This window comes from Erigeron canadensis, chromosome 6, assembly GCF_010389155.1.
Source record: "Erigeron canadensis isolate Cc75 chromosome 6, C_canadensis_v1, whole genome shotgun sequence".
Classification (NCBI taxonomy): domain Eukaryota; kingdom Viridiplantae; phylum Streptophyta; class Magnoliopsida; order Asterales; family Asteraceae; genus Erigeron; species Erigeron canadensis.
In genome coordinates this window covers 9,045,117-9,070,209 of record NC_057766.1, presented here as the reverse complement: position 1 = coordinate 9,070,209, position 25,093 = coordinate 9,045,117, and the positions used below count along the sequence as shown (strand labels likewise).

Genomic DNA, 25,093 nt, shown 5'->3' with positions numbered 1-25,093 from the left:
AACTTAATGAGAATTTATCTATAAATAAATATAAATACTAATATAATAATATATCTGGATGATTATTAAGATTTTTAATTTAAAGTTAATCTAAATGATGACATAAGCGAAAATCAATTTAATGAAATTGAACGATTTGATTAGTTAATAAGTCATTAGTTCAAATGTCTTATAGTATAGATTAAGATAAGATATATTAAGATTAATATTAGTTAACTATTAATTAATATATAAATAATAAGTTAATATTTAGATCAAAGGCATAGGGTCGATTTCGACTGCATTATGTGCTAAAACATTTAATTCAATGCTATTGCATGTTTTGACTTCATTAAACATGTAAAATATGAGATGAAGTAGGTTTTATGGATGCAATATGACTCTAATTGTAATTTGTAAACCTATTAGAAAAACTAATCGAATACATACGATATGAATAAACTGAATAGTTGATGCACAATATAAATAATAAGTTTCCCAAAACTTTTTTTTTTTTTTTTTTTTTATAGATCCTGGATTTTATGATTTTGAAAACTTTTATTAACTTTTTCTTTCAATCCATTTCAACAAGTGATTTTTTAAAGTGGGTTAAAACTTTAAAAGGTTATTAGGTTATTTTATGTGCGGAAATTCAAGGATTGGTTTTTAATTTATAAAGTATTGGTATTTATGCGTGTAATAAGTTATCAATGACAATTTTTAAAGTATGGTTGTTATTATCATTTTTCATAAATAAAATATATTTAAAAAATATACATTGTGTTCTAATAATTTTTCATTATTTTTATTATATCTATCGTTTCAATCCAGTCGTTTGTTAGTAGGTAGTTATATTAATACAACCAAATTTTATTTACAACAAAGTTATAAATTTTATTGGACATATTAGGTAGAAATGATTGTAGATGATTAAATTTTGTTATAACAATATCATTTTATTTTATTTTTATTGTTATTCAAAGAAGTCAAGTCAAACTCAGTAATAAATGCAGTTTATTTTTCAAAATTATATACACCACAATTTCACAAACCATTAATTTCTTCCTTCTTTACTCCCATCAATCATCAATTTATTAAAAAAGAAATAAAAAAGTATTCATACTGTTAAATTGAAGGACGGATAAAAATGAAAGAGAATTAATTCTTACTCACATACTACTCTACTCAAAAACACCTTTTAAGTACACACATAATCTTTCTCTCTCTCTCTCACACACACACACACAGCACCTGTATCTATAGGTGTATCTATCTATATCTATATATATTTTTCTCTTTCTTCCCTGCGCTCTCTGAACTCATTTCCTGCACACACACAGCTGATTACAACATCATCAATCACACGCATTCATTCACTTTCGTCATCATTTTGATCTAATTTTTTAATCATTAAATTTTTTAAGCTCAATTTCATTCAAATTTACGCTACCTTTTTTCTTTCTTCTACTTCCCTCATTGTGATCGAATCTAGTATTTTAATTATTTTACTTCAATATAAGCATTAATAGCTTCAATAAGTTATTGTAATTATTATTAATAAATTGATTAATTTTTTATAAATAGTAAATAAATTAAAAAAAGAATAGAAAATGAGGTTGAGTGTTGGAATTTGGTGGCTGAGGTGATTGTGATTGTGAAGATGATGATGATGTTACAGACTCCAAGGATGATTTCAGATGTTGCTACTAGAACTGGACCAGCTGCTGGTGGTCAACTTGAAAGGGACATTGAGCAGGTTTCTATTTTAATTTCATTTATTATATTATATTATATATATATATATATATAATAAAATATAATTTGCTCTTCATTTTATAATATTGTTGTTATTATTATTTTTACTATTATATATGTGTATATTTATATTTATATGTATATGTATATATTTTTTGTTGTTGTTATGTAGGTTTTTATGTTAAGCAACAAAAAGTGTTGATATATTTACTGAGTATAATAATTTGTGTTATGTTTTTTATAACGTTTAACATAAAGTTGATTTTTTTATGTACGTTTTTATTTTAAACTTGTATGGAAATGTATTCAGTTTTAGAATGTTGCTATCGTGCGTATTCAACTTTTAAATATTGTCGTTGTAAAATTTACCTAGATTGCAATATTTATGGTTGCTAAGTTGCACCTTAAATCGATGATACGTCAACTAAAGTATCAAAAGTATGATTTGTATACTTATAATAATAGGAATATTTGAAAGTTTGATATGTACGAATCTACGTTGGATGCATATAATAGACTTTGGACTAAAGTTAAGTACATTTTCAAACACTTGTTCCTAAAATATAATGGGGAGAGAGTTATATCGGCGTATTTATTTGTATAAGGATGTTTTAATTAGTCCATCTACGCTATTATGAATTCTGTACTAATTTGTATTTGTGTTTTTTATTTGTCTGTTTTATTTCTGATATAGATAGATAGATAGATGATTGTTGCCTAATATGTTTATTGGAATAGATTAGGTCCGGAAAGGAAGTTTTGGTACATGTAACTGTTTAAGTGCTTTTGTTGACGGTTTAGTGTAGTCCTGGATTACTGTTGTATCATTAAAATAATTATATCTGATTTTACTATGTTAACCATGCCAAAGTGGTGATTACATGTCTTTTTATATTGTTGCATATAGTCGTGGATTTCCCTACCAATTCTTGCTGTATATATAAGCCATTTTATGCTCTGTATTTAAATAAAGAGTCCAATCATCCATCTTGAAAATTTTGGGCCTGAACGTCAAACATAATTTGAAGGAAGTCTGGATGACAATCAACATACTTGTAGGATACATAGGCAAATGATATTTGTCTATTTATGCAATGATGCATAACTGTATATACCGTATATATGTCTTACAGATATATAACTATACATGTCTTACGGATGAATGCAAGAATGAGCTGACTTCTGATATTCTATGTATCTTAGAGCGACCTAATGAAACTTTGGCATTCATATCCCAAACTCCCATATTGCTGGACGCAGACAATATTTTCAAATTTCATATCGACATCTTTAAGTTTCTCGTGTCTATACTGAAATGTAATGCCAAAGGTATTTACCAGCCATGATAATTTGACGTTAAGGCTTTAGGATCTTGCCATTGCATAAGTATCCAACAGATCTCAACATAATCTGTGGGATTGTAGCTTTCTGGATGATAGCAGTCTTTTAGATCAAGGTATGGCAATTTGCATGCAGTGTAAGTATAGATATAGTTATACTAGTGAACATTGGAGTTTGCATGGGTAATAGTACGGAGAAAGGAGATGAATCTGTGACAGATTGGTTGTAATAGTACACATAGACACAACTGTCAATGATGTTTTTAATACTCCGCCAATATTAATTAACTGCCTCACTTTCCCTTATTGGTCGTACAATATTTAAGATAGGCTTATTAAACCTCTTTCCGTATCCACATTTATCACGGTAACCATATGAAATGAGGGGCAATGAAGAGTAACCGATACCATGTCATAACATGCTTAAAGTGGAACCTATGACTACTTAAGTACTTAACAAAGGTTAATGTCTTTAATAGTGACAGATTTAATGCGTTGAGATTGGTGTAAATTGTGGCAAGTTTCATAAACAATAAGCAAATGTGGAAAGAATTCAAACACAGATATATGTCTGTATAACCCCTTGTTCAATTCTAATTAACTATACCAAATAACTAGATAAGCGAAAAGAGCGCACGTTTTTGCATGACTATTACTGCTCTTTTGACCACACGCTTCAATTGAACCCTGTGATTTCACAGGGTTAAGCCTGCTGCTTGCGAATTTTCTGAGTGGGTACCAACACACACACATACATAATATCATGAGTATCACATATACATTGTGAAAACATATGTAGATTTTTTAGAACTGTTTCTAGTGACTTGACATATGTACAGTGTTCTAACTTTCCTCCTGTTTATCATGGGCTCTGATGTATGGGATTTTAGATGCCTTGCAACTCGAGTATCTACACTATAAGAATAGAAGTTGAAAGGTTCTTTTACTTCTTTTATTTTTCATAGGTGAAACTTTATCCTAGTTTTAGCATTGAATTCTTGTTACTAGGTTAGATGAGCTTCCTGCAGTTCTAGTGGTAATATCTGCTAGTTTTTGATTACAAGACTTTTTTTTATTACTTATTAATTTGTTATATTCATGTTCTAGTATCTCTTTTTATACCAGTAAATGTGCTGAATTTATTCTAACCTATGTTTTGGTTGAAATTTGCTACAGGCAATTACTGCTCTAAAGAAGGGGGCTTATCTTCTCAAATATGGGAGAAGAGGGAAACCTAAGTTTTGTCCCTTCAGGCTATCTAATGTAAGTTTAATATCCTTCATTCTGGTTTATATGTCCTTCATGTAGTGTTAGCTATATATATAAAAGCCTCAAATTAGTCATTATCTTACTACCACATGCACTTGCGCATAGGTGTTTTCTGCCCTTTTTCTATAAATAATTTTATAATGTGCACAATAGGTGCTTGTGAAAAAGTGTGCTTTACAACATGCACTTTGTGCTTACTGCTGAAAGTTTGTGCATTGACTTCTTACTATCTATTTCAGGTTATGTATGTTTTCATTATAATTAATTATTTGTTAGTTCACTATGCAAATAAGTATCGAATTCATCTGATGTTTCAGGATGAATCTGTCCTTATATGGTTTTCCGGTAAAGAGGAAAAACACCTTAAACTAAGTCATATCTCCAGAATTGTTTCAGGGCAGCGAACCGTAAGTTGTTCCCTTCGAAGATAGTAAATCTTTTAGTTACTGTTTCAGCATCATTACCTTGAAACCTTAGTAATTGTTTTCTGTTTACAAGTAAAAATATTCAAAGAAGTAAGTAACTGATATGTATATTGTATATTTAGCAATTTTGAAGGATAGCAATTATACCTTATATACACCGGCATGCATACATTTATATATTAACCTGATTATTTTACTGATTGGATTCCCTGAAGTCTTCTTTCTCATCAGGTGTTATAACGCAAACAAAAATAGTTAACGTCAAAGTGGGAAAAAAAAACTCCAAAAAGTAAAAAGAGGACATTTATTTTGGGGCCGGGGGATTATTTACTTAGGATATAAAGTTGTCGTTATACTTTGGAGGTTATTACAATTGATATAACATAATTCTATGATTTTCCAGTGTCATGGAATAACATATAATCTTTATATGATTTTTTTCCAGCCAATCTTTCAACGATATCCACGGCCTGAGAAGGAGTATCAATCATTTTCTCTAATATATAACGATAGGTCTCTAGATTTGGTAAGAATTTTATCCATCTTCCTGACTCAGTTAAGTGTTTATATTGGTTGTAGTGTTGTCTGCCTAATTAGAAAAAGAATTTTGTGATTTCTATATCTTCTTTGACCTGGTTATCTAACAATTGAATTTTCCGTCTTTGTAGATCTGCAAGGATAAGGATGAAGCCGAGGTGTGGTTTAGTGGTCTTAAGGCATTAATATCACGTGGCCATCAGAGAAAATGGAGAACAGAATCAAGGAGTGACGGAATCCCATCTGAAGCTAATAGTCCCAGGACCTATACGCGGAGAAGCTCACCTTTACATTCTCCATTTGGTAGTGGTGATAGCTCCCAGAAGGTGAGAATTTTGTTCTTAGCTTTACGCACTTAAATAGATAGATTGACCTTTCATACACTCATATTTTTCCCTTCATATATATTCCCATCTGTTAGAGCTGACAATTTCAATTCATTTATCAAATGAGTCAACTCAGGTTTTGTTTTATCCTTGACAGGTCAAACTGGTAAAATAAAATAAATAGTATAGTTTCTTCAGAAACCGGTCAAATTGGTCAAAAGTACTGAGAATTTATCTATTTACTCATTATATTACTATTGAAATAGTTTAATTTCTGTAATTAAAGTTAACACATATAGTCTTTATTGTCAATCTGACTGTTGATCCAGTATATCACCCATTTTCATACGTAATTTAAATCACCAATGTTGCCACTCTTTTTCTCTATTCATTTCCATGTAGGTTTTTACAGATTCAATTCTTAATTAATGTCAAGTAAATGTTTAAATATCATATTATATCTGCCTATTCAGGACACAGGTGATCAGCTCCCCCTTCAAAGTCCTTTTGGAAGTCCTCCAAAAAACATTCCAGACATGAACTTTTATAAGGTTTCTCCTAAGGGTTTCTTCCCTTCAGATTCCGCCAGTGGTTCTGTTCATTCCCTGTCATCTCGAGGTTCTGATAGCATCCATGGCCACACAAGGGTGACGGGTGTAGATGCCTTTAGAGTAAGTTTATCAAGTGCTGTTAGCTCATCAAGTCAAGGTTCTGGTCATGATGATGGGGATGCCTTGGGAGACGTCTTTCTTTGGGGGGAAATCACCGGAGATGGTGGATCCCAGAGAATCGGCAGTTCCATTGGTGCTAAAACTGATTCTTTATTACCCAAAGCTTTAGAATCAGCAGTTGTGCTCGATGTTCAGAATATTGCTTGTGGTGGAAGACATGCTGCATTAGTAACCAAACAAGGAGAAATCTTCTCTTGGGGAGAGGAATCTGGAGGGAGACTCGGGCATGGTGTAGATTCAGACGTTTTGTGCCCGAAACTTATTGAATCTCTTAGCAATACAAACATTGAGCTTGTAGCATGTGGTGAGTATCATACATGTGCTGTTACACTCTCTGGAGAACTTTATACATGGGGTGATGGGCATTTTGGAATTCTCGGACACGGGAATGAGGTAAGCCATTGGGTCCCAAAACGGGTCAATGGGCCACTAGAGGGTATCCATGTTTCGTTCATCTCATGTGGACCCTTTCATACGGCTGTGGTGACTTCTGCTGGACAACTATTTACTTTTGGTGATGGGACTTTTGGTGTTTTAGGACATGGAGATCGAAAAAGTGTTCTAAAACCTCGAGAAGTTGAATCTCTCAAGGGACTTCGAACTGTTAGAGCTGCTTGTGGTGTTTGGCATACTGCCGCAGTAGTAGAAGTTATGGTTGGGAATTCAAGTTCTAGTAATTGTTCCTCGGGGAAATTATTTACATGGGGTGATGGCGATAAATACCGACTTGGCCATGGCGATAAAGAAACTAAATTAGTACCCACTTGTGTTGCTGCACTCGTTGATCCCAATTTTTGTCAAGTTACATGTGGACATAGCATGACTGTTGCACTTACGACCTCGGGTCATGTGTACACAATGGGAAGTCAAGTTTATGGTCAACTAGGAAACCCACAAGCCGATGGAAAATTCCCGACTCGTGTTGAAGGCAAACTTTCAAAGAGTTTTGTTGAGGAGATATCTTGTGGGGCTTATCATGTTGCAGTTTTGACTTCTAGGACCGAAGTTTATACTTGGGGTAAGGGTAGTAATGGTCGACTTGGTCATGGAGACATAGATGACAGAAATTCTCCCATCCTTGTAGAAGCATTAAAAGATAAACAAGTAAAAACTATTGCATGTGGTACTAATTTTACTGCAGCTATATGTCTTCATAAGTGGGTCTCGGGAACTGATCAGAGTATGTGTTCTGGCTGCCACCTACCATTCAATTTCAAAAGAAAACGCCACAATTGCTATAATTGTGGACTTGTTTTCTGTCATTCATGTAGTAGCAAGAAGTCGTTAAGGGCCTCTATGGCATTAAATCCTAACAAACCTTATCGTGTTTGTGATAACTGTGTTAATAAATTGAAGAAATCTATAGATGCTGATATCTCATCACAGTCATCTGTGAGTAGAAGAGGAAGTGTGAATCCAGGTATGACTGATGTAAATGAAAAAGATGAAAAGTCAGACCCGAGCTTTCGTCCTCGCCTTGCTAGGTTTTCATCGATGGAAGCCTTGAAACCTATTGATAACCGTACTTCAAAACGGAACAAAAAACTAGAGTTCAATAGCAGTCGTGTGTCACCTATACCTAATGGAAGCTCTCAATGGGGAGGTCTAAATATATCTAAATCTCTTAATCCAGTATTTGAATCTTCCAAAAAGTTCTTCTCAGCTTCAGTTCCTGGTTCAAGAATTGTATCTCGAGCAACATCTCCAATATCGAAACGGCCAAGTCCTCCGCGGTCAACCACACCAATCCCAACCTTGGGTGGGCTATCTTCACCAAAGATTGTGACGGATGATTCTGAAAGGAAAAATGATGCCATCAATGAAGAAGTTGTGAAACTAAAAGCACAGGTATGTAGTTTTTATTTCATTACACTGAGTATAGCTGAACATCATTCTTCATCATTTAAATATGATCTATGTTAGATTATAAAGTTACAAAAAGCTAATAAGTGGGTGCCTAAAGAACTGGGAAGACTAAAGAATAGTTGAATAAAGAGGCGAAAAAGCCGGGTAATGATTGAAATTAGGTAACTTTTTAAGTGCGGGTGAAAATAGGTCAGGTCTGCTTTGGTCAAACCAGAAACACATATTTTGGATCCATTTTAAGTAGATGAAATGACTTAATGTATATTGTTAGAATAGTGTCTAGACCTCATAATAAACCAATATTATGTATATAAACATTTTATGTGCTGCAGTCTGCTTTAGCTATTGCCTTTTCAATTGGACCATCTAGTAACCAATTTGATCTGTTCCAGACATCATAATCTAAATGACCTATTTAAGTGAGCTGCAATTGCCGCCCCTAGTAAATATAAATTTAAAGTGATATCACAGATAAATTGATTGTTTTAGTGAAACATTATGATGTGTTCTAGTGCATGATGCATATCTTTTTCTTTTTTTTTTTTTTTTATTTGTGTTATTTTTAAATAATTGTTATGTGCATCTGGGATGGGAAGCTGGATGGGCCAGCTGCTGCTGCAACTTAACATCATAGGCTGCATGTTATATACATGATATTGCAACTGAAGTTTATATGATTATATAGAATTTGTTTCTGACTTCATTTTGCATCAAAAACATCTGGTTGGCAGAATTTATTTTGTGGTGCCTTAACTTGATATAGTATGATTGCAAGTCGTATACGTTGTAATGTTGTTTACTTAGTGTACAGGCTATGGAAATGGGTCCATGTGCTTATATTGGGTTTAGTGTAGAATATCAGCTATATGAAAATTGTCTAAGTTGGTTAATTGGGCTAGACGAGTCAAAGTCTCTTAAGGTTTTTTCAAATGCTTACGATGTCCTAAATCTGTATACTTTTCAACAAAAGAAAAAGTATTTTTTAAAGGAGAGTGGACTAGTAACTAGTTACTTTTTAATATATGTCTTTATTTTTTTGTCACGTTGCTGTCAAAAAAAAAAAAAAAATACAAAAAGAGTATCACAGGGTCATTCCAACCCAACGGCCCAACCTGGTATGATTTCTTACCCAACCCACTATGATTTCTTACCCAAACCTGCTCCACCAGCTTGTTTTGCTACCTCTTAATTAATTTATTAGTTTTCCTTGAGAGGTTATTTACCGACTCGAATTGCCAAGCAGGTCGAAAATCTTACTCGTAAAGCAGAACTTCAAGAGATTGAGCTGGAACGAACCTCTAAACAACTGAAGGAGGCAATAGCTATTGCAGGGGAAGAGAGCTCAAAATGCAAGGCAGCAAAAGAAGTGATTAAATCACTTACCGCCCAAGTAAGATCCGTTTTTGAAATCTATAAGTTTTATGTGGTAGCTTATGACATTGTATCCAATGTAAATGGTTAGTTTAGACTGTTGTTGATGCATATGTATATACTAAATGTGCCCTACAATCAAGAAGATTTAATAAACCTACTTAATACTTAATTATTCCCTGAAAGTGCTATCAATATCATAGTGGTGTTATAGGTAAAGTCCTTATTTCATTTCAAACTAAGCAAACTAGCACTTATTTATTTTCAGCTCATATTTCCATTTCTATACGAGGCTGGGATGCAACCCTAATCATCTCCAGTCCTGACATATTGGTTTTTATTTTAAGTTGAGGCTATATCTCCCATTTTAGGCACATACATGTGTAAATCGTATTAGGAATTTCACTTGGCCAACTGATTTTTCATTTTTAAAACACACTCGATTCTGATCCTATACTACACAAACAAATTCTCAGAGTAAATATTCTTCTTCATCTTCTGATATGGAACTAACACTCAACAGCTATATTATGGGAGGTTTTTTAGCATATTTTGAGTAGTTATATATTTGTAGACATGTGAAATAGTAAAATTTGATTTTTTTTTTTTTTTTTGTGTGGCAAGAGTAGGGAGTTTAATTTTTTATATTCATTTATTTTGTTTGTAATTATAGCTGAAAGACATGGCTGAAAGGTTGCCAGTGGGAGCTGCCAGGAACATCAAATCTCCTTCCTTTACATCCTTTGGATCAAATCTTGCTTCCGGTGATACTTTGTCAAATGGCCTAGTTGACCGGCATAATGGTCAAATGGTACCGTATGAAGAACCGGATACAAATGGTTCAAACAGCCAGCTAAAACCAAATGCCATCAATACCCGCAGTTTGAGCCACAACAAACCTCCCAATTCAGAGGCAACAACAATAAAAAGTAGCAGAAGCAAAGATAGTGAATCTCAAGGTGCTGATGATGAATGGGTGAAACAGGATGAACCTGGTGTCTATATTACCCTCACATCGTTACCCGGAGGTGCCAAAGATCTTAAACGAGTTCGCTTCAGGTAAGCCATTCTACATTCCAATATTTAATTTTGGACTCATATGTTGTTAATGGTCAATTTGGCTTATACTTTTTCTTTGAAGTCTCAAATGGGTTCAGGTCAATATTTAAGTAAAAAAATTTGCATAAGAAACAGATCAACTGACATGAATGGTTCAAACAGGTTGAAAGTAGACCAAACTGAATTTTTAACACCTGAAACATCCTTGACCGTTATATGATGTTATTGTTATGAATTATATTTGTTATAATCATATATTTAAAAATATATATAATACTCTCTCTTGAACCTTACCTATATATATAAATAAGATAAAAAAAAAATTGGACAGGGTGTTTTTGGACAAATCCGTTTTTTCAACTCTTTAGAAACATAATTACATGTTTAATTTACTGGTTAAACGTTTTGCTCACTGTGTAGTTTTTTCCCCCTATTAGTGCTATCATAATCTGCACATAAATGTCAAGGAACCATATAATCCCGATTGTATATATGAACATTAACATGATTTATATGCAGCCGGAAGCGATTCAGTGAGAAGCAAGCAGAGCAGTGGTGGGCAGAGAACCGGACAAGAGTTTATGAACAGTACAATGTCAGAATGCTTGATAAATCAAGCGTGGGTATTGGAAATGAAGACTTAGCAAGATGATTGACATGTAGGAACATCACATAGTATGTAAATGAATATAATTTTAATTTCCCTCTGCATCATCTCTCGTAAAGAAATGGTGGTCAAATTTATAGGCTAAGTTTCGCTCCTACGTCTTGTTAAGAGGTTGGAAGCAAAGTTTACTTAACACAAGAAGGAGCATTCCGAAAACCTTTGGGTGTGCCTCTTCTTTTCTTTCTTCATATTTTGCATTAACTCGTTGTGAGCGTATATTGAGTTCCCCCTCAATATCTAGTTTGGAAGGGATTGAGCTTGGGGAAATGGAGGTGATTAGTTGGTCTTTTGGCTTATTCTTTAAAAGCCGGTTCCATGTATATTCATTATTAAGTCAACATCGTTCCCATTATATATTTTCAAGTATGCATTGATAATTTTATAGTTGATTGTTACATATGTGTATCCGTAGTTTAGATTGATCATACATGTCTATTATCTACAATTACAATGTTTGACGGCATGTCTATTTACAGAAAATGTTGATACCCGAACTGACGGACATTGTAAAGTATCTGTTATTTTTAGTTTTGTGTCGGGATATTTTAATAGTGTATAACTGTTTTAAGTAATGTATGGTAAGCCATAAATTCACTTCAGAAAGATAGATTGATATAGAAAACAAAAACACGTTTCTATACCTTAGTTATACAGCTGAAATTATATTATATACCTTTAGTAAAAGTCATTGGAGTGAACAGGAAAAAACGTATAAAATATATATTTAGTTTGCGGAGTTACAACAAGCTTTTAGTTGGAGTGGTCTAGGTCTTATTGAGTGAGAGGTCTAGGGATCAAAACTCAGCCTACTTCTCTTTTATTAGTTTTTTATATGGGAAAAGTGAAGGTGTAAGATGATATCACCTAACTTGAAATCCCTTTCACATGTTAATTTATAAATGTACTAGTGTTCAGTCCCGTCCAATGAACGGGTAGTCTTAAAATACATTAATTAAAGCTAAAAAATTGGATGTCAAATATATTAAATATATATACCAAAATCAATTTCGAAATTTGCTAGCTGGATAGCCATTCTATCGATCAAAATACTCCTAAAATTTTCCGCTCATTTACCATTGACCGAGCCATGTATGATAATGCCCTACAAATAGCAAAAAAAACATGAAAAAAATTGATAAGTTCTCTTAGTGTGCTTTTATGTATTTAATCCAATTTTAAAAAAAATAAACCCCAAACAAATTAACCATAAGAATCGAATAAACATCTTTGCATACAGATCTAAGAAAATTATTCAGAATAAAAAAGGAACCCAACCAACAACATTCCAAACGTCGATCAAATGATTTTATCGGCTAATGCAAGAAAGATAGGGAAACAAATTCTTGATTAAAAAAAGGAGTTAAGCCAAAAACCTTGCAAAGCCATCTCCTGTTGTGTTAAATCCTAAACATAACGTGGATCAAAAGGTTTTATTTAAAGGTATTATTTAAAATTGATATCATGTTTTTCATAAGTTCTGAAGTATATTTGTCATACACAAACTAAAATGATGAACTGTTCCACCATGCTAGATAATCATACTAAAACATTCAACACCATCTCGTTATGTAGCATTTTTTCCTGATAGAATATAGCGGCTAAAAAATTACACTATTAATGAGCTAGTTTCAAAACATATTCAAAATAATCATAGTCGATATATTAAAATAATCATAATCTTACTCATAGCAAAATTCGACTTTTTATCTAAAAGCTTATAGAAAGATTAGTTATGTGCAAAGTATATAAAAAGAAAAACCCTTTTGTAGTTGATCGAAACTTTTTTTTTTTGTCGTACTTGAGTTATATTATAGATTACCAATAAAACCGAAAAGTGTAAATTAATTATTTTTAAATTGAGTGAAATTATAAATTGGTGATGGAAAACCAAAAAGTGTAAATTAATTATTTTTAAGTGTTTATTGGTGATGGAAAACTAAAAAGTATAATTAATTAATTTTAAAATGGGTTAAAGTGTAAATTGGTGATGGAGGATAAAAAAATGTAAGTTAATTATTTTTAAATTGGGTTAAAGTGTAAATTGGTGATAAAAAACCAAAAAGTGTAAATTAATTGTTTTAGATTGAGGTTATAGTTTAAATTGGTGATAGAAAACCAAAAAGTGTAAATTAATTTAGATTAATATAAAAATTTAGAGGACTAATAAAGATGGAGGATTAGGCTATAAAAGAGGGGGATTAGGGGTGCCAAGTATACCCCCAACCCCCTATCCCCTCTTTTAGTTATATTATAGATAATGCATAAATAATGGGACCCCATGATTTTTTTGAATTAAAAAATTAGCATGTGAGAGAGATTTCACTCAACTTAAATGTCTAACAGCACCACCTTCATTTCTCATTTTCATATTTAGGGGAGATTTCTCTTTTTATTAGTTTTTCATATTTTGGGGAGATTTTACATTTTACTCTTTTTTGTTTTGCTATTTTGTGTCTTTTCAGTTTTGAATTTTAAAAATGTCATTTCCCCCCTCTATTTTCACTTTCGAGCCCTGCTTACGCGCGGAGATAAGAATGAATGCAAATCATTGCGTAGAAGCAAAAGATAAATTGAAATGTGTTATCAGTAGAATGAAAAGAATATATATATATAAATTCTTGATAGATATTCAAATCCTACAATATCAACTGAAATTAAAAATACGTGCATTTAAGTTCTTTGAAGAAGAAATCGATAAAGATATTAAGTGAGTAAGCTGAATCACTAGAGTTCGAATTGTTCAAAGCTCGAATCAAGCTGAGCGTAAATGAATTATAGCCAAGTTCGAGCATAACTTATAGACTGTTTAATAATCGAGCTTGAATCTTTGAACAGTAGGCTCGATTAAGCTCGTGATCCTAGACGATCTTAAACACGAATCTTATTTCATACATATAAATGAGCCGAGCTGGAGCTGGAGCTTAGAACAAAAATCTAAACGATCATTACGGTATGTTTGAAAGGTCTTAGACTGATTATGAATTATGATCCTCGTGTAAATCATATAATGTTGGTAATAAAGTTTCAAAGGAGAAAAAGGTGGGGTGAACTCTCATCCCTCGTCTTTTTTTGCCATAGGGTTAAAACTTAAGATGTATTCAGATCAAAGATGTGGAATTTAGTAAAATTACATAGACTTCTAGGCGTCCTGATTTTCACTCAAAGTTGTGAAAAATATTAAAATATCATACTGCTTTCATGTCCTCCAAATCAATTTCTGTACATAGGCGCCAACGTCGATTGTGATAGATTAAATTTCTACTTCATTATCAATATTTCGAGTCTAACATTCATTAAGACAGAATTGACTAATTAAACAAACTTTCAGTCGGACCGATTAATAATCAAGATCACATGTAGTTATATTTTTAGCATTAGCAGTACAAGTGATCTGCAGCAATCCAAGTATCATTCATCATCTTTCTCACGATTCCCACCGCTGACCTGAACTGCAATCTGTATTTGTAATCTTCTATATTCATCCCAAGCGTTTTCAAGTATTATGACAATTCTTGGTGTTCATAGTATCAGATGAAGTCAACTCCATGTGATTCAGAGAATGCCCATGAAACTAATAACTAAGTTCTGTTTTGTTCAATAAGATTACAATCACTAGATGGATATAATACATCAACACAGAACACATCCTGGATTATTGGTAGATTATTGCACCCACATCCACAGGCTATAGTAATGTAAAGTATATGAACATTTACCACAACTCACAATCATTGTGATCCAAACTGAAAACAAAAATATCTTGAATGATAAAAAAACATGTAAAAGTAGTATTATGTCAAAACCCAAAACGACAACCATAATATCATGAGACCACTGGTCTTGCAAAGCTTTAGGGGGGCACCGGACCACCCCCACCACCATCAACAGGGAAGGACAAAATCACCACTGTTGCAGAGGCAAACGGGGTGGTTTTGCTTCTCAAACATTAACCAACAAAAACTTGTGAACATAAAAACAGAGGCAGCAAAAGTGCCGTGATTGTTATTGAAGTCAATAAGAGAATTGTGCGCATCAGCACTAGCATGTTCTGAAAGTCAACTACGGTTTCATTGTTTTTAATATGCAAAAAGACTCAATAGGACTTCCCACAGTGTATCAAGCTCCCAGCACCCAGGAAAAGACCAAAAATTCCAGCACTACGAAGTGTTGTTTGTCCAATGTGTCTAATCTTCATAAGACCGGGGATCTGCATTCCATTATTCGATATAAAAAACAATTAGAAGGGGCATAAGTTGAGCAAAAGACAAACTATTGTTACATCATATTACAATTTATGGTGAATTTTGGAGATTACTTTAGCACAATGATGTGTTAAAGAATACATTCCTGGTTGACCCAATTCCTACCCTTTTGACCCTTTGGAGATATAAAGCACCCAAATCGATCAATTCAGAAAGAAATAGATTGAAATCACCACCTCTTATGTAAGGTGACACTTGAGGTTTTGACTACGGGGTTGATAAAAATAATGACAATAAGTTACTGCCTAAATTTATAGCCTAGAAGGTACACCGTACTTAAACAATCATAAGATCATACCCTGTATCTAATAGCTTCAAACGTTCCATATACAGCACCTGCAAATGAATATATAAATCATCAGATAAAAATATAAAAAGTAAACTAAAAGCAGAATCAACGATGACCATATATTATAACCGAATTTAACAAATCACACAAGATAGCTCTTTCAGTATTTGCTGAACATAAATAAGCATTCATCCATTTTTAAGATCGAAGATTTCTTTTTTTAACAGGTAAGGCAGATTATAACAAAACCTCCAAACAGAGATTCATATAAAGAAATAAAAATATTGGCCATATACAACAGATAAATCCCTATTTAATCCCACTTTTCGCAAGTGCTTGTTACTGTTGTCAATCTAACACAAGGCATGACTAACGTCTTGGACATCAAAAGTCAGATAATCTGGCTAGCAGATGCCTCCAAAACAATACTTTACAAAGTTCCGAGTTCGAAAAATAACACATAAAAATGTGCCTTTTTTCCAACTTCTTGTCATTGATTAACTTAATGGAAAGAAAATGAAAAAAATAAGAGAAGATAGGAAGGAGTCGCCAACAGAAGCAGCAGACAAAAATAAGTTGTAAGAGGCTAGAACGCTTCATTTCGATTAGTGTGCTTCTACCCCGAAAGTTAAATTAAACATCAATATTAAATCATGATAATTCATTTGCACATCTATTGGTTTCTTTTTTTTCTTGGGGGGGTAGGCATAAAGTACATCAACCATACAGTTACAGTCATTTATTGAACCTGAAGGCTGCAACACGCTATCTTGAGATCTCACAGACCAATAAAGAATATGCAAAGTTTCAATGTATGGCATGAGCCTAAAAGTGTCCTACCCTTAGACATGCCATTAGATGCAGTTCTACACTTCTACATTAGACAAGATACCCTAAAAGTGCACAAGAATATTCTTTAAAGCATCAAAGATACACTCAAATAGTAGAATCACAAAGTACTCGGTTATAGTCTTACTAGATGTTCCATGGAATGAGATATGTTACAGGATAATGTCAATTCTTTGATTGGAATCATGTTATACAGGAAGAGTAATATTAAAGATATAACTTCATCCTCCGGTGCAAGCATACACAGACACAGCGTAAGTAACTTTTCAAAAGAAGATATGGTTCATGCACATACAATTCAGTCTACCAGAAAGATAATAGAAAAACATTCCTTCTTTGTTCAAGCCTAGTATTGTGATATGATACACAAAAAAAGAGTTCTAATCTTATTAAGTACTACAATGAAATGCTTTCTAAACAAAATGAGCTGTATACTTTATAATGTAGCTCAAAGCTTCGGCAATGGATATAAGAATACCGAAATTTATAAAAGTTTCTTACAAAACCGTTACTTAAACTTCACGAATCAATTATATTCTAACTAAAGAAATTCATTATCGTGATGTGTGCCACTAAAATTTCTAACAATATATATTCTTATGCTTTTAAAAGACTATACATTTAGGCGAATGATCAAATAAAAAAGCCGCCATAATGAGAAGTCACGAGAAGGCAGATTCCCAATTGGAAAACAAATGATTTGTTTCACCGACACACAAAATACATTGTGTTTTGATGCAAACACCAAATTTCAATTCAAAAACCGATCTTTATGATGCACAATCTGAATTTAATATATTTTGAGGGCCTTCCTCACCCTCCTCACAAATCGGGTCATTTTTACAATAACTCGCCCCTATATTTTTCTACCAGTGTATAACTATTAGAGCAAATAATGTCAAGTAAACTGATGCAGAACTATTTTATGAAATAAACATATTACACACTAGTAATTAAAACAGTGGTTGAGGTTTGTCATTCATCATTATTTTATTAACAAATTATACTTACAAAAATTCTAATTAAAGTAGTGGGTTTATAATATAATATACACACATGTATATAAATATATAATATATATGTATACAAAGTAATGAATTAGGGTTTATAAGAAAAGATGAAATTTTTTTTTTTACCGGCAGCGCCACCAACAGCACCACCGACGGCGACTCCGGCGGTTACTTTGGCTAAACAACCATCTTTTCCCATCTTTCTTCTTCTTCTTCTTGATTTCTATTCAATTTCTATTATGTGTGGTTGTGTGTGTGTTTCAAAGAGAAACAAACAGTTTAGGTTTTAGTAAAGGATGGGTCGGAGCAAAGGTTTTATATTTTTATGTTTTAAAGTGTTTCTACTTTTTTTTTTTTTTTCTATTTAAAGTGGTTTTTTTTTTGTTAAAAGATTGGTTTCTTGATGGAGAAATAATGAGATGAAAGGAAGTTTTGTTTTTATTTATTGTTAAAAAAAAAACAATGGTTTCTTGTTATTAAAGAAAGTAAATTACTATATTTAGATTTTAAAGTTAAGCGAAACTCTAATTATTGGTAAATACTATTATAAAGATTTTTTAGATAAGATTTAGAGTATTAAGTTGATGTAGTTTGAACTAAATAACTGTAAAGATTTTTGTAGATACGAAAGTTTATTTTTAGGTAAACTTAGTTTTGGTCGATTGAAAGATTAAGAGTTAAAAAGAAAAAAACTATCTATTATTTATAAGGTTTTGTTAAAAAAAAATATCCTAAAGACGGTATTAAATAGTTGTAAACTTATCATAAAATTTAAAGGTAACTTTTTAATATGTAAAGTACTTTATACATGTTAAGTACATACTGCATTTGACATTTTTCATTTATTAATCACTAGATTAAACCCCGTACGTTGTACGGTAAATAAAATATAATTATGACAATTATTAATTAAAAATAAAATTTAATAATTAAAATTTCCTTACCCATATAAATACTCTATACAACATTCACACAATAATAACTCATATCAAAAATGATAAATTATTTTAACTTTATAAATATATTATTAAAAAAACATTTAAACAATAATACAATCATTAAATTAACGATAAAAGTTATAAAACTACTAATACTTCATAATAAACTATATTAGATGTAAATAATAACTTTTATGGTTGTCAAAGTATTAAAACTTTCAAATTTTTCTTTTTCATAGGTCTTCAAAAGAGAATAAAATTGACAAAGAAAACTCATGTATTTATATTTAAAAAAATCATTAATATGAAAAATAGTTAGAGATTTTTAAAAAATATAAAGATTTATTTTATTGAAAAAAATTTAAAAATATAATATAATAAGGTTAGTCGATAAAGGTGTTATATAAGATTTTTCCTATCCTCTCTTAGTTATACAGAGAGATAAAATAGCTACACAAAGATTAAAGAAATCTTATTGTTAATACAATTCGTTTTATACTTTGTTTTTATATATTGAATTGAAATATAAAAAAAAAAATTAAACAAACATGTTTCGAATTGTGCCAAATGGGCCTATCATGAATGAAGTAGGCTATATATTTCTGTGGATTTAAACGGGATAAATTTTAGATAAATTGTTTTTTTATAATTCACATTTAAAATCATGGAAATCAAACTAAAAGTTTTATAAATTGCAAAGATAACTTAAATTTATTGTATACATAAAAACTTTTAGAAGTATTTATATATAGTATGTTTTATTAGGTTTTTAGGGAGCTACTCTTCAATTAACTAAATAGCTATTTGAAAAAAAAAATCAAGAAATATCGTAGGCCTTAAATAATTTTCTATGAGTTTAAATTAAAAAAAGTAATTTCTATGTCACTACCAACGATGACACAAATAGTTAGCATGACTTTACAAGCAATCAACGTTAAAAAACCCCAATAACATGTGGGGAAGAGGGACGGGGGGGGGGGGGGTTCGTTTAACTTATTTTAACCTTTCAACCTTCCTAATTATCTCTCCGAACCAATTTCACTTACGCCTAATAAATTTTCAAACCCAAAAGTTATTTTTCCTTATTATTTTTTACAAAAATTAAACAATCTTAAATAACTAAAACATACTATTACATTAAAACAAAAAATCCATTACATGATTAATAAAAATAAAATTACGACAAAGTCCAATACATAATAACTGAAATGCCAATGGGTTGGTGATCCATTGGTAAGGTCTTTAACCTTGGGATAATCCACCAGAGTTCGAATCTCACTTCCTACATTTGTAGGAGTGGATTATTACGGGGGTTTTCGAGAGTCATGAGTTTCATCCCAAGCATGCGTGGCTCGAGCACCACATACTGCCCAATTAGATGTTGATATGGTGTTTCGAATGCCAACTACTAACTCGCTGCTCAAAAACAAAAAAAATTTGAAATAAAACCACAAGTAATACAAATTTAAAATATTTACCACCGACTATATTGCGCCCCAAGTTGGTTTTTTTGTTGAGCACCTACATTGACAAATCTGGATCATCAATGTCGTTATGAGGGTTCCTAAAAAACTTGTAGTTTTCCCTCTTAGTCTTATTATTAACTTGTTTGATTTTGATGTCCAAAAGTTCTAACACCCGTTGTTTAAAAACATGGATTTTAAAAAACTTTCGCCTAACGGCGTCAATAAAAAGCGGAAGTAAACTTTAAAAGACCAAATCAAAAGAATTTGTTTGGTTCATTTAATAATTGGTGTTACTAGCCATATCATCAAAATAAGTTCAAATGGAAACCAATCGGTTGCCCAACATTAAACAACCAACAACATTGTCGATACAAGTCATTACTATCTAAACATAAAGCAAATGTCTAAAGCGAGTAACCACTATGGGTAAACTACAACCAGCTTCAAGATCATCAACCCATGTCTCACATCTTCTCACATCTACCTACTCACTAATGTTGGACCTGAGGGCACAACGGTTTAAAAAGAGCATTATTAGCTAACGAATTAGCTTAGTAAGATAACACATCATTAATAAAACATTTGTCCATTTAAAACTTTATAGAAAAGTCATTTGAATCGTTAAGGCACAAATCACATAATACATTACATCTCACATTGTATATCATCACATCAAACATCATCATAATAGAATGAACCATCTTAGATGTGCCTAGTCATCTTTTAGTTCAGATATAACATATAAGCATCGTCGTATAGTGTGACATAAGTCACTTACATTAGGCGTCACATATGTCACTCATCACATATAAGGTGTAAGTTTGTGTGTAGACGGTCACAAGACACAACAGGGAACCTCACACCCGACTTGATGGATAAGCCTTTTAGCGGTCCATCATTGTCGTTAAGGAATGACAAGTCAATCCAGGAGTAGTCCGTATGTTCAAAGACATTGGTGGTTAATCACACCACTCGGAGATACTCATACCACGTAATTATGTTGCAAGAAGCAACCACATATACGCACCCACCGGGCAAAGGCGAGTACGGGTTAAGCTTAACACTTCTCACATCATTTACAAGCTCGATTTACATCAGATATAGTTTAGGTATCCACATTACCTAAACATCATTACATATTTACATATTCATCTTTTACGTTTGGGCCCTTAAACGTGCACGTGTCATGGCAACTTAATAAGTATAGTGAACTAGATGTACAAGCCATGTAATCATCACATTTCACATCTACACATGCATTTCATATCATCTTTCATCTCATATCGTATATCCTTGCATATCAACTATCATCTCATAACAATACATATCAGATCATGGTAACTTATAACAATACATATCATATCATGGCATCTGATAACAATACAATACATATTATATCATATTTCATAACATCTTAAAGCATTTCATAGCATATCATTACATTTTATATCATAGGGACTGCGTTTCAGGCTTCAATAGTCATGTACATAGCCCATATCACCTCCATTGTAACCCCGAATACCCATAAGCAATCAAGATATCAATTGGGTAGTTATTATATGAAAACCATGTTTTTGTTTAACCCTCAGCGTGTCAAAATAGTGTATCTTACCTGATGACGAGCAAAACGATACACCAAACACAAGTTATTCCGAGTGACCTATATCGAGTTCATAGTCATTAAACTTGTATAAACCCTAATGACATACCCCTCCAGCGGTACGCAGACCCTGACATAACAAACCGAGGATCATCCGTCACGAAGGCTTCCGCAGGTAGATAAAAGGATAAGAATTACTCTCTTAAAAGATTGGGATTTGTCTTTATCATTTCCAGCTGATAACTAGGGAAATTATTGTTGGATTAGGTGTCTAAGCCATAACTATAATTGATGGAAGCACAGTCCTTTTGGGTTGCCCTCGAGGCTCAAAATGAATAGAAGTGATAAAGGAGAATAAAATTTCCCTTGGGAAGTTTGTCCCACATCGGTGGAATAGAAAAACATGGAGGCTATCCAAGGCTATATATAGGGCCTTAGGGATTCATTCTTTTTGCACATTTTTGGCTTGAGTATTCGCCTCCTTCTTTCTCCTCTTAGAAGAACTCTTCTATAGTTCATCCACACTTAGTTATTTTTTTTGAGTCGCCGGGTGTGATTTTATTAGAGACACGACATTTGTGGTGCTTACTTCCAAGAGATTTGGAGGGATAATTTTACTTGTTTACTACAACAACTAAGAGGTATGTAATTTTGTTTATTTATTTATTTTCTTTAGAAAGTTTAGATTATTTAGTAGAGTATTAGGCTTATTATTAATTATATTCATAGTTATAGGTTCAATAGTGAAAACATAGATCCCGTTTTAGGTTGCATGTTCCCTTAAAAGTTTAAGTTAGTTTGTAGTGCCTAAAACCCATCAGTGATATCAGAGCGTAAGGCTTGTTTTCAATTGAATTTGCTATAATTGTTGAATTGATTATGATAATGATCTAATAATCATCGTATTTTGAAAAGTTTTAAAATACACCTTATACTCTATGTAAAATTAAAAGCTTAATTATTACTATATGTATAAGAATAAAGTCAGTCAAATCAATAGTAGGCCTCATTCACGAAGCTGGTCTATACGAGGGGTATAAGGAAAATGCCTATAAAATGGTAGTTGAATGGGTGTCCACTCTCACCCACCGCTTCCTTGATTAGTGGAGGGTTGTTAGCCGAACGGGTTTGATAGGACTATATTAATTCTCATTAAAAGTATAATGATAATAAAAGTAACTAAACCTCTTACTTAAATTCCAATCTTAGTTATAAAATATAATATGCAGGGCCGTCTCTGAGGAATTATGAACCCAGGCCGAGAAAAAAAAAAAACCCATAGGCCAGGTGCATCCAATTATAGTTAATAAAATGAAATTATGAAGCAATTAGTAACTTGAAATCAAATCTAATTTCTAAAATTTAAAATCAAAAACTAATTTATATAAGAAAAAATACAAAATGTAAAACCTAAGATTATTTAGATTCAAAACGGTAATAAAAAAAGTCTTTGAAAAATGACAAGCAATAATTGTTATGCTATTATTTTCTTAATTAAAGATAATATCATATATATTATCTAATGATTTTATATACATATATTGATTACAATAAGTGAAAAATGACTATTTGCCTTGCAAAAAGAAAAGTGATAAATAGTGAAGTGACGGGTCACAACGGCTTGAGTAGCAGCTCCAAGATGATGCTCTAAATAACATTATTCTTCTTTTATCCACAAAAGATGTGTAAGTGGTTTTTTTTATGTGGATTAAATTATATTGTTTAATTTATAAATGAATGTTAGAATTTTAATGGCTTTGTTAATTACATATACTAATATATAACTTTCAAAATATATAACATAAAAAAATAAAAATCGGACCCCCTAAAAAATTGGAACTCGGTCGGTCGACCACTTCGTCCACCCTTTTAGCCCGCCATGATAATATGGTTTTTTTTATAATATATATATATATATATATATATATAGGGGGACAATCAAATAAGAACAGTCTTAAAATAAGAACGGTGAGAACACTTAAAAAACATCATTTTGATGCATTCGAAGTCCATAAAACTAACATAGTGCATAACTAATTATCATTATTTAAGTGTATAGCAACACATTGGCCTGTCAAAATCAAGAAAATCATGTTTTTTGTTTTGTGCATCCATCTTGGATGCATATTCTTCAAAATGATGCATCCACCAAAAAACATGATTTTTTTGATTTTGACGAATCAATGTGTTGTTAAACACTTAAATGATAATAATTAGTTATGGCATATGTTAGTTTTATGGACTTTTAATGCATCAAAATGATGTTTTTTAAGTGTTCTCACCGTTCTTATTTTAAGACTGTTCTCACCGGAGTGTTACCATATATATATATATATAGGGGGAAGGGAATATGAGGCTGTTAGGCATCTAAGTTGGGTGAAAAACCCCTCACATACCTTTTTTTAAAGCATAAAAATCATAGGGGGCCAAACATTTATTCAAAATATTAAAATATTGGTATGTGAGGGGTTTTTCACCAAAGTTGGGTGCATAACAGCCCCATACTCACTTTTCTCATATATATATATATATATATATATTTCAAAAGAATACGTTACCCTTTGGTTGTTCATGTAATTCAGGACGACATCATCGTCATCGCTTGGCAACGTTGTGTCTTGGTTGTTAGTGAACGGTTCGAACTCAAGCTCCGCCGTTTTGTCAATTACGTATTGTCTTGGATGAAATTGTGGAGGTGGCCCATAACTATAGCCCTATAGGGGTTGTGAATACGCCGGTTGATGGTGGTAACGTTGAAGAGTTGGTGGTTGAGGACGATAAACGGGTTGAGACTTGAGACGTCGATTGGTACATCGGGGGAACGAATCGCTTTCAACCGCCCTGTCCTCGTGAATATTTAGACCCATAACATATTTTTGTTTTCTTGGATCCATTAAAGTGATAGTAACAAGAAGTTGATTTAGTTAAAAAATGTGTGTATGTTTTGTTTTGAGAAAAAATGTAAAAAATGTGAAATTATAAAGAAAAAAAGAGGGAGAAATTTTAATTTTTTCTATTATGTCAAACGGCTAGTTTGGCTAGTGGTCCCCTCTCCAAGGAGCCCCTGCATGCTGTCTTTCTCCATTTATGCCCACCGGGTAAATTGCCTTGCCTCCACACCGTTTACCCATAAATTTGATACTGGCGGTGCGAGGGAAACCGCCGGGTATATCTGCCCACTCCGTGTCCTCTTATGTGTGACAGCCGAGTCCTATCAATGCCCAAATACAAAATGGTTTATTGTGACGACATGTCGTTATTATAAGCTTAAAGTTGACTTTAACCAATTGCAGCGGCACATGTCGCCATTATAAGTGGGTCAAAATAAAAAAATTAAGGAACAGAATAGCACCA

The 25,093-nt window shown here is 32.4% G+C and overlaps 2 protein-coding genes across 2 annotated transcripts; one reads left to right on the top strand and one right to left on the bottom strand.

Annotated features, from left to right (window-relative positions):
* Positions 1 to 1,380: 1,380 nt before the first annotated feature.
* Positions 1,381 to 11,722, top strand: LOC122603172 (PH, RCC1 and FYVE domains-containing protein 1-like). Its single transcript, XM_043775805.1, has 9 exons — positions 1,381 to 1,735; positions 4,251 to 4,337; positions 4,661 to 4,750; positions 5,214 to 5,294; positions 5,437 to 5,631; positions 6,105 to 8,210; positions 9,472 to 9,618; positions 10,273 to 10,658; positions 11,178 to 11,722. Exons 1-9 carry the CDS (start codon positions 1,640 to 1,642, stop codon positions 11,308 to 11,310), a joined length of 3,321 nt encoding a protein of 1,106 aa, XP_043631740.1. The 5' UTR covers positions 1,381 to 1,639; the 3' UTR covers positions 11,311 to 11,722.
* Positions 11,723 to 15,069: 3,347 nt separating this feature from the next.
* On the bottom strand, positions 15,070 to 18,059 carry LOC122604059 (reactive oxygen species modulator 1). The gene is made up of 3 exons (XM_043776959.1): positions 17,862 to 18,059; positions 15,886 to 15,923; positions 15,070 to 15,532 (listed from the first exon to the last, which is right to left on the bottom strand). Exons 1-3 carry the CDS (start codon positions 17,932 to 17,934, stop codon positions 15,419 to 15,421), a joined length of 225 nt encoding a protein of 74 aa, XP_043632894.1. The 5' UTR covers positions 17,935 to 18,059; the 3' UTR covers positions 15,070 to 15,418.
* Positions 18,060 to 25,093: the final 7,034 nt, after the last annotated feature.

Excerpts from the sequence above, each read along its gene's own strand:
- LOC122603172 (XM_043775805.1), top strand. The coding sequence starts at position 1,640 with ATGATGATGATGTTACAGACTCCAAGGATGATTTCAGATGTTGCTACT. Across the intron at positions 1,736-4,250 it reads TTGAAAGGGACATTGAGCAG|GCAATTACTGCTCTAAAGAA; the intron begins GTTTCTATTTTA and ends AATTTGCTACAG. Across the intron at positions 9,619-10,272 it reads TTAAATCACTTACCGCCCAA|CTGAAAGACATGGCTGAAAG; the intron begins GTAAGATCCGTT and ends TTGTAATTATAG.
- LOC122604059 (XM_043776959.1), bottom strand. The coding sequence starts at position 17,934 with ATGGGAAAAGATGGTTGTTTAGCCAAAGTAACCGCCGGAGTCGCCGTC. Across the intron at positions 15,924-17,861 it reads TGCTGTTGGTGGCGCTGCCG|GTGCTGTATATGGAACGTTT; the intron begins GTAAAAAAAAAA and ends ATTCATTTGCAG. Across the intron at positions 15,533-15,885 it reads TTGAAGCTATTAGATACAGG|ATCCCCGGTCTTATGAAGAT; the intron begins GTATGATCTTAT and ends AATGGAATGCAG.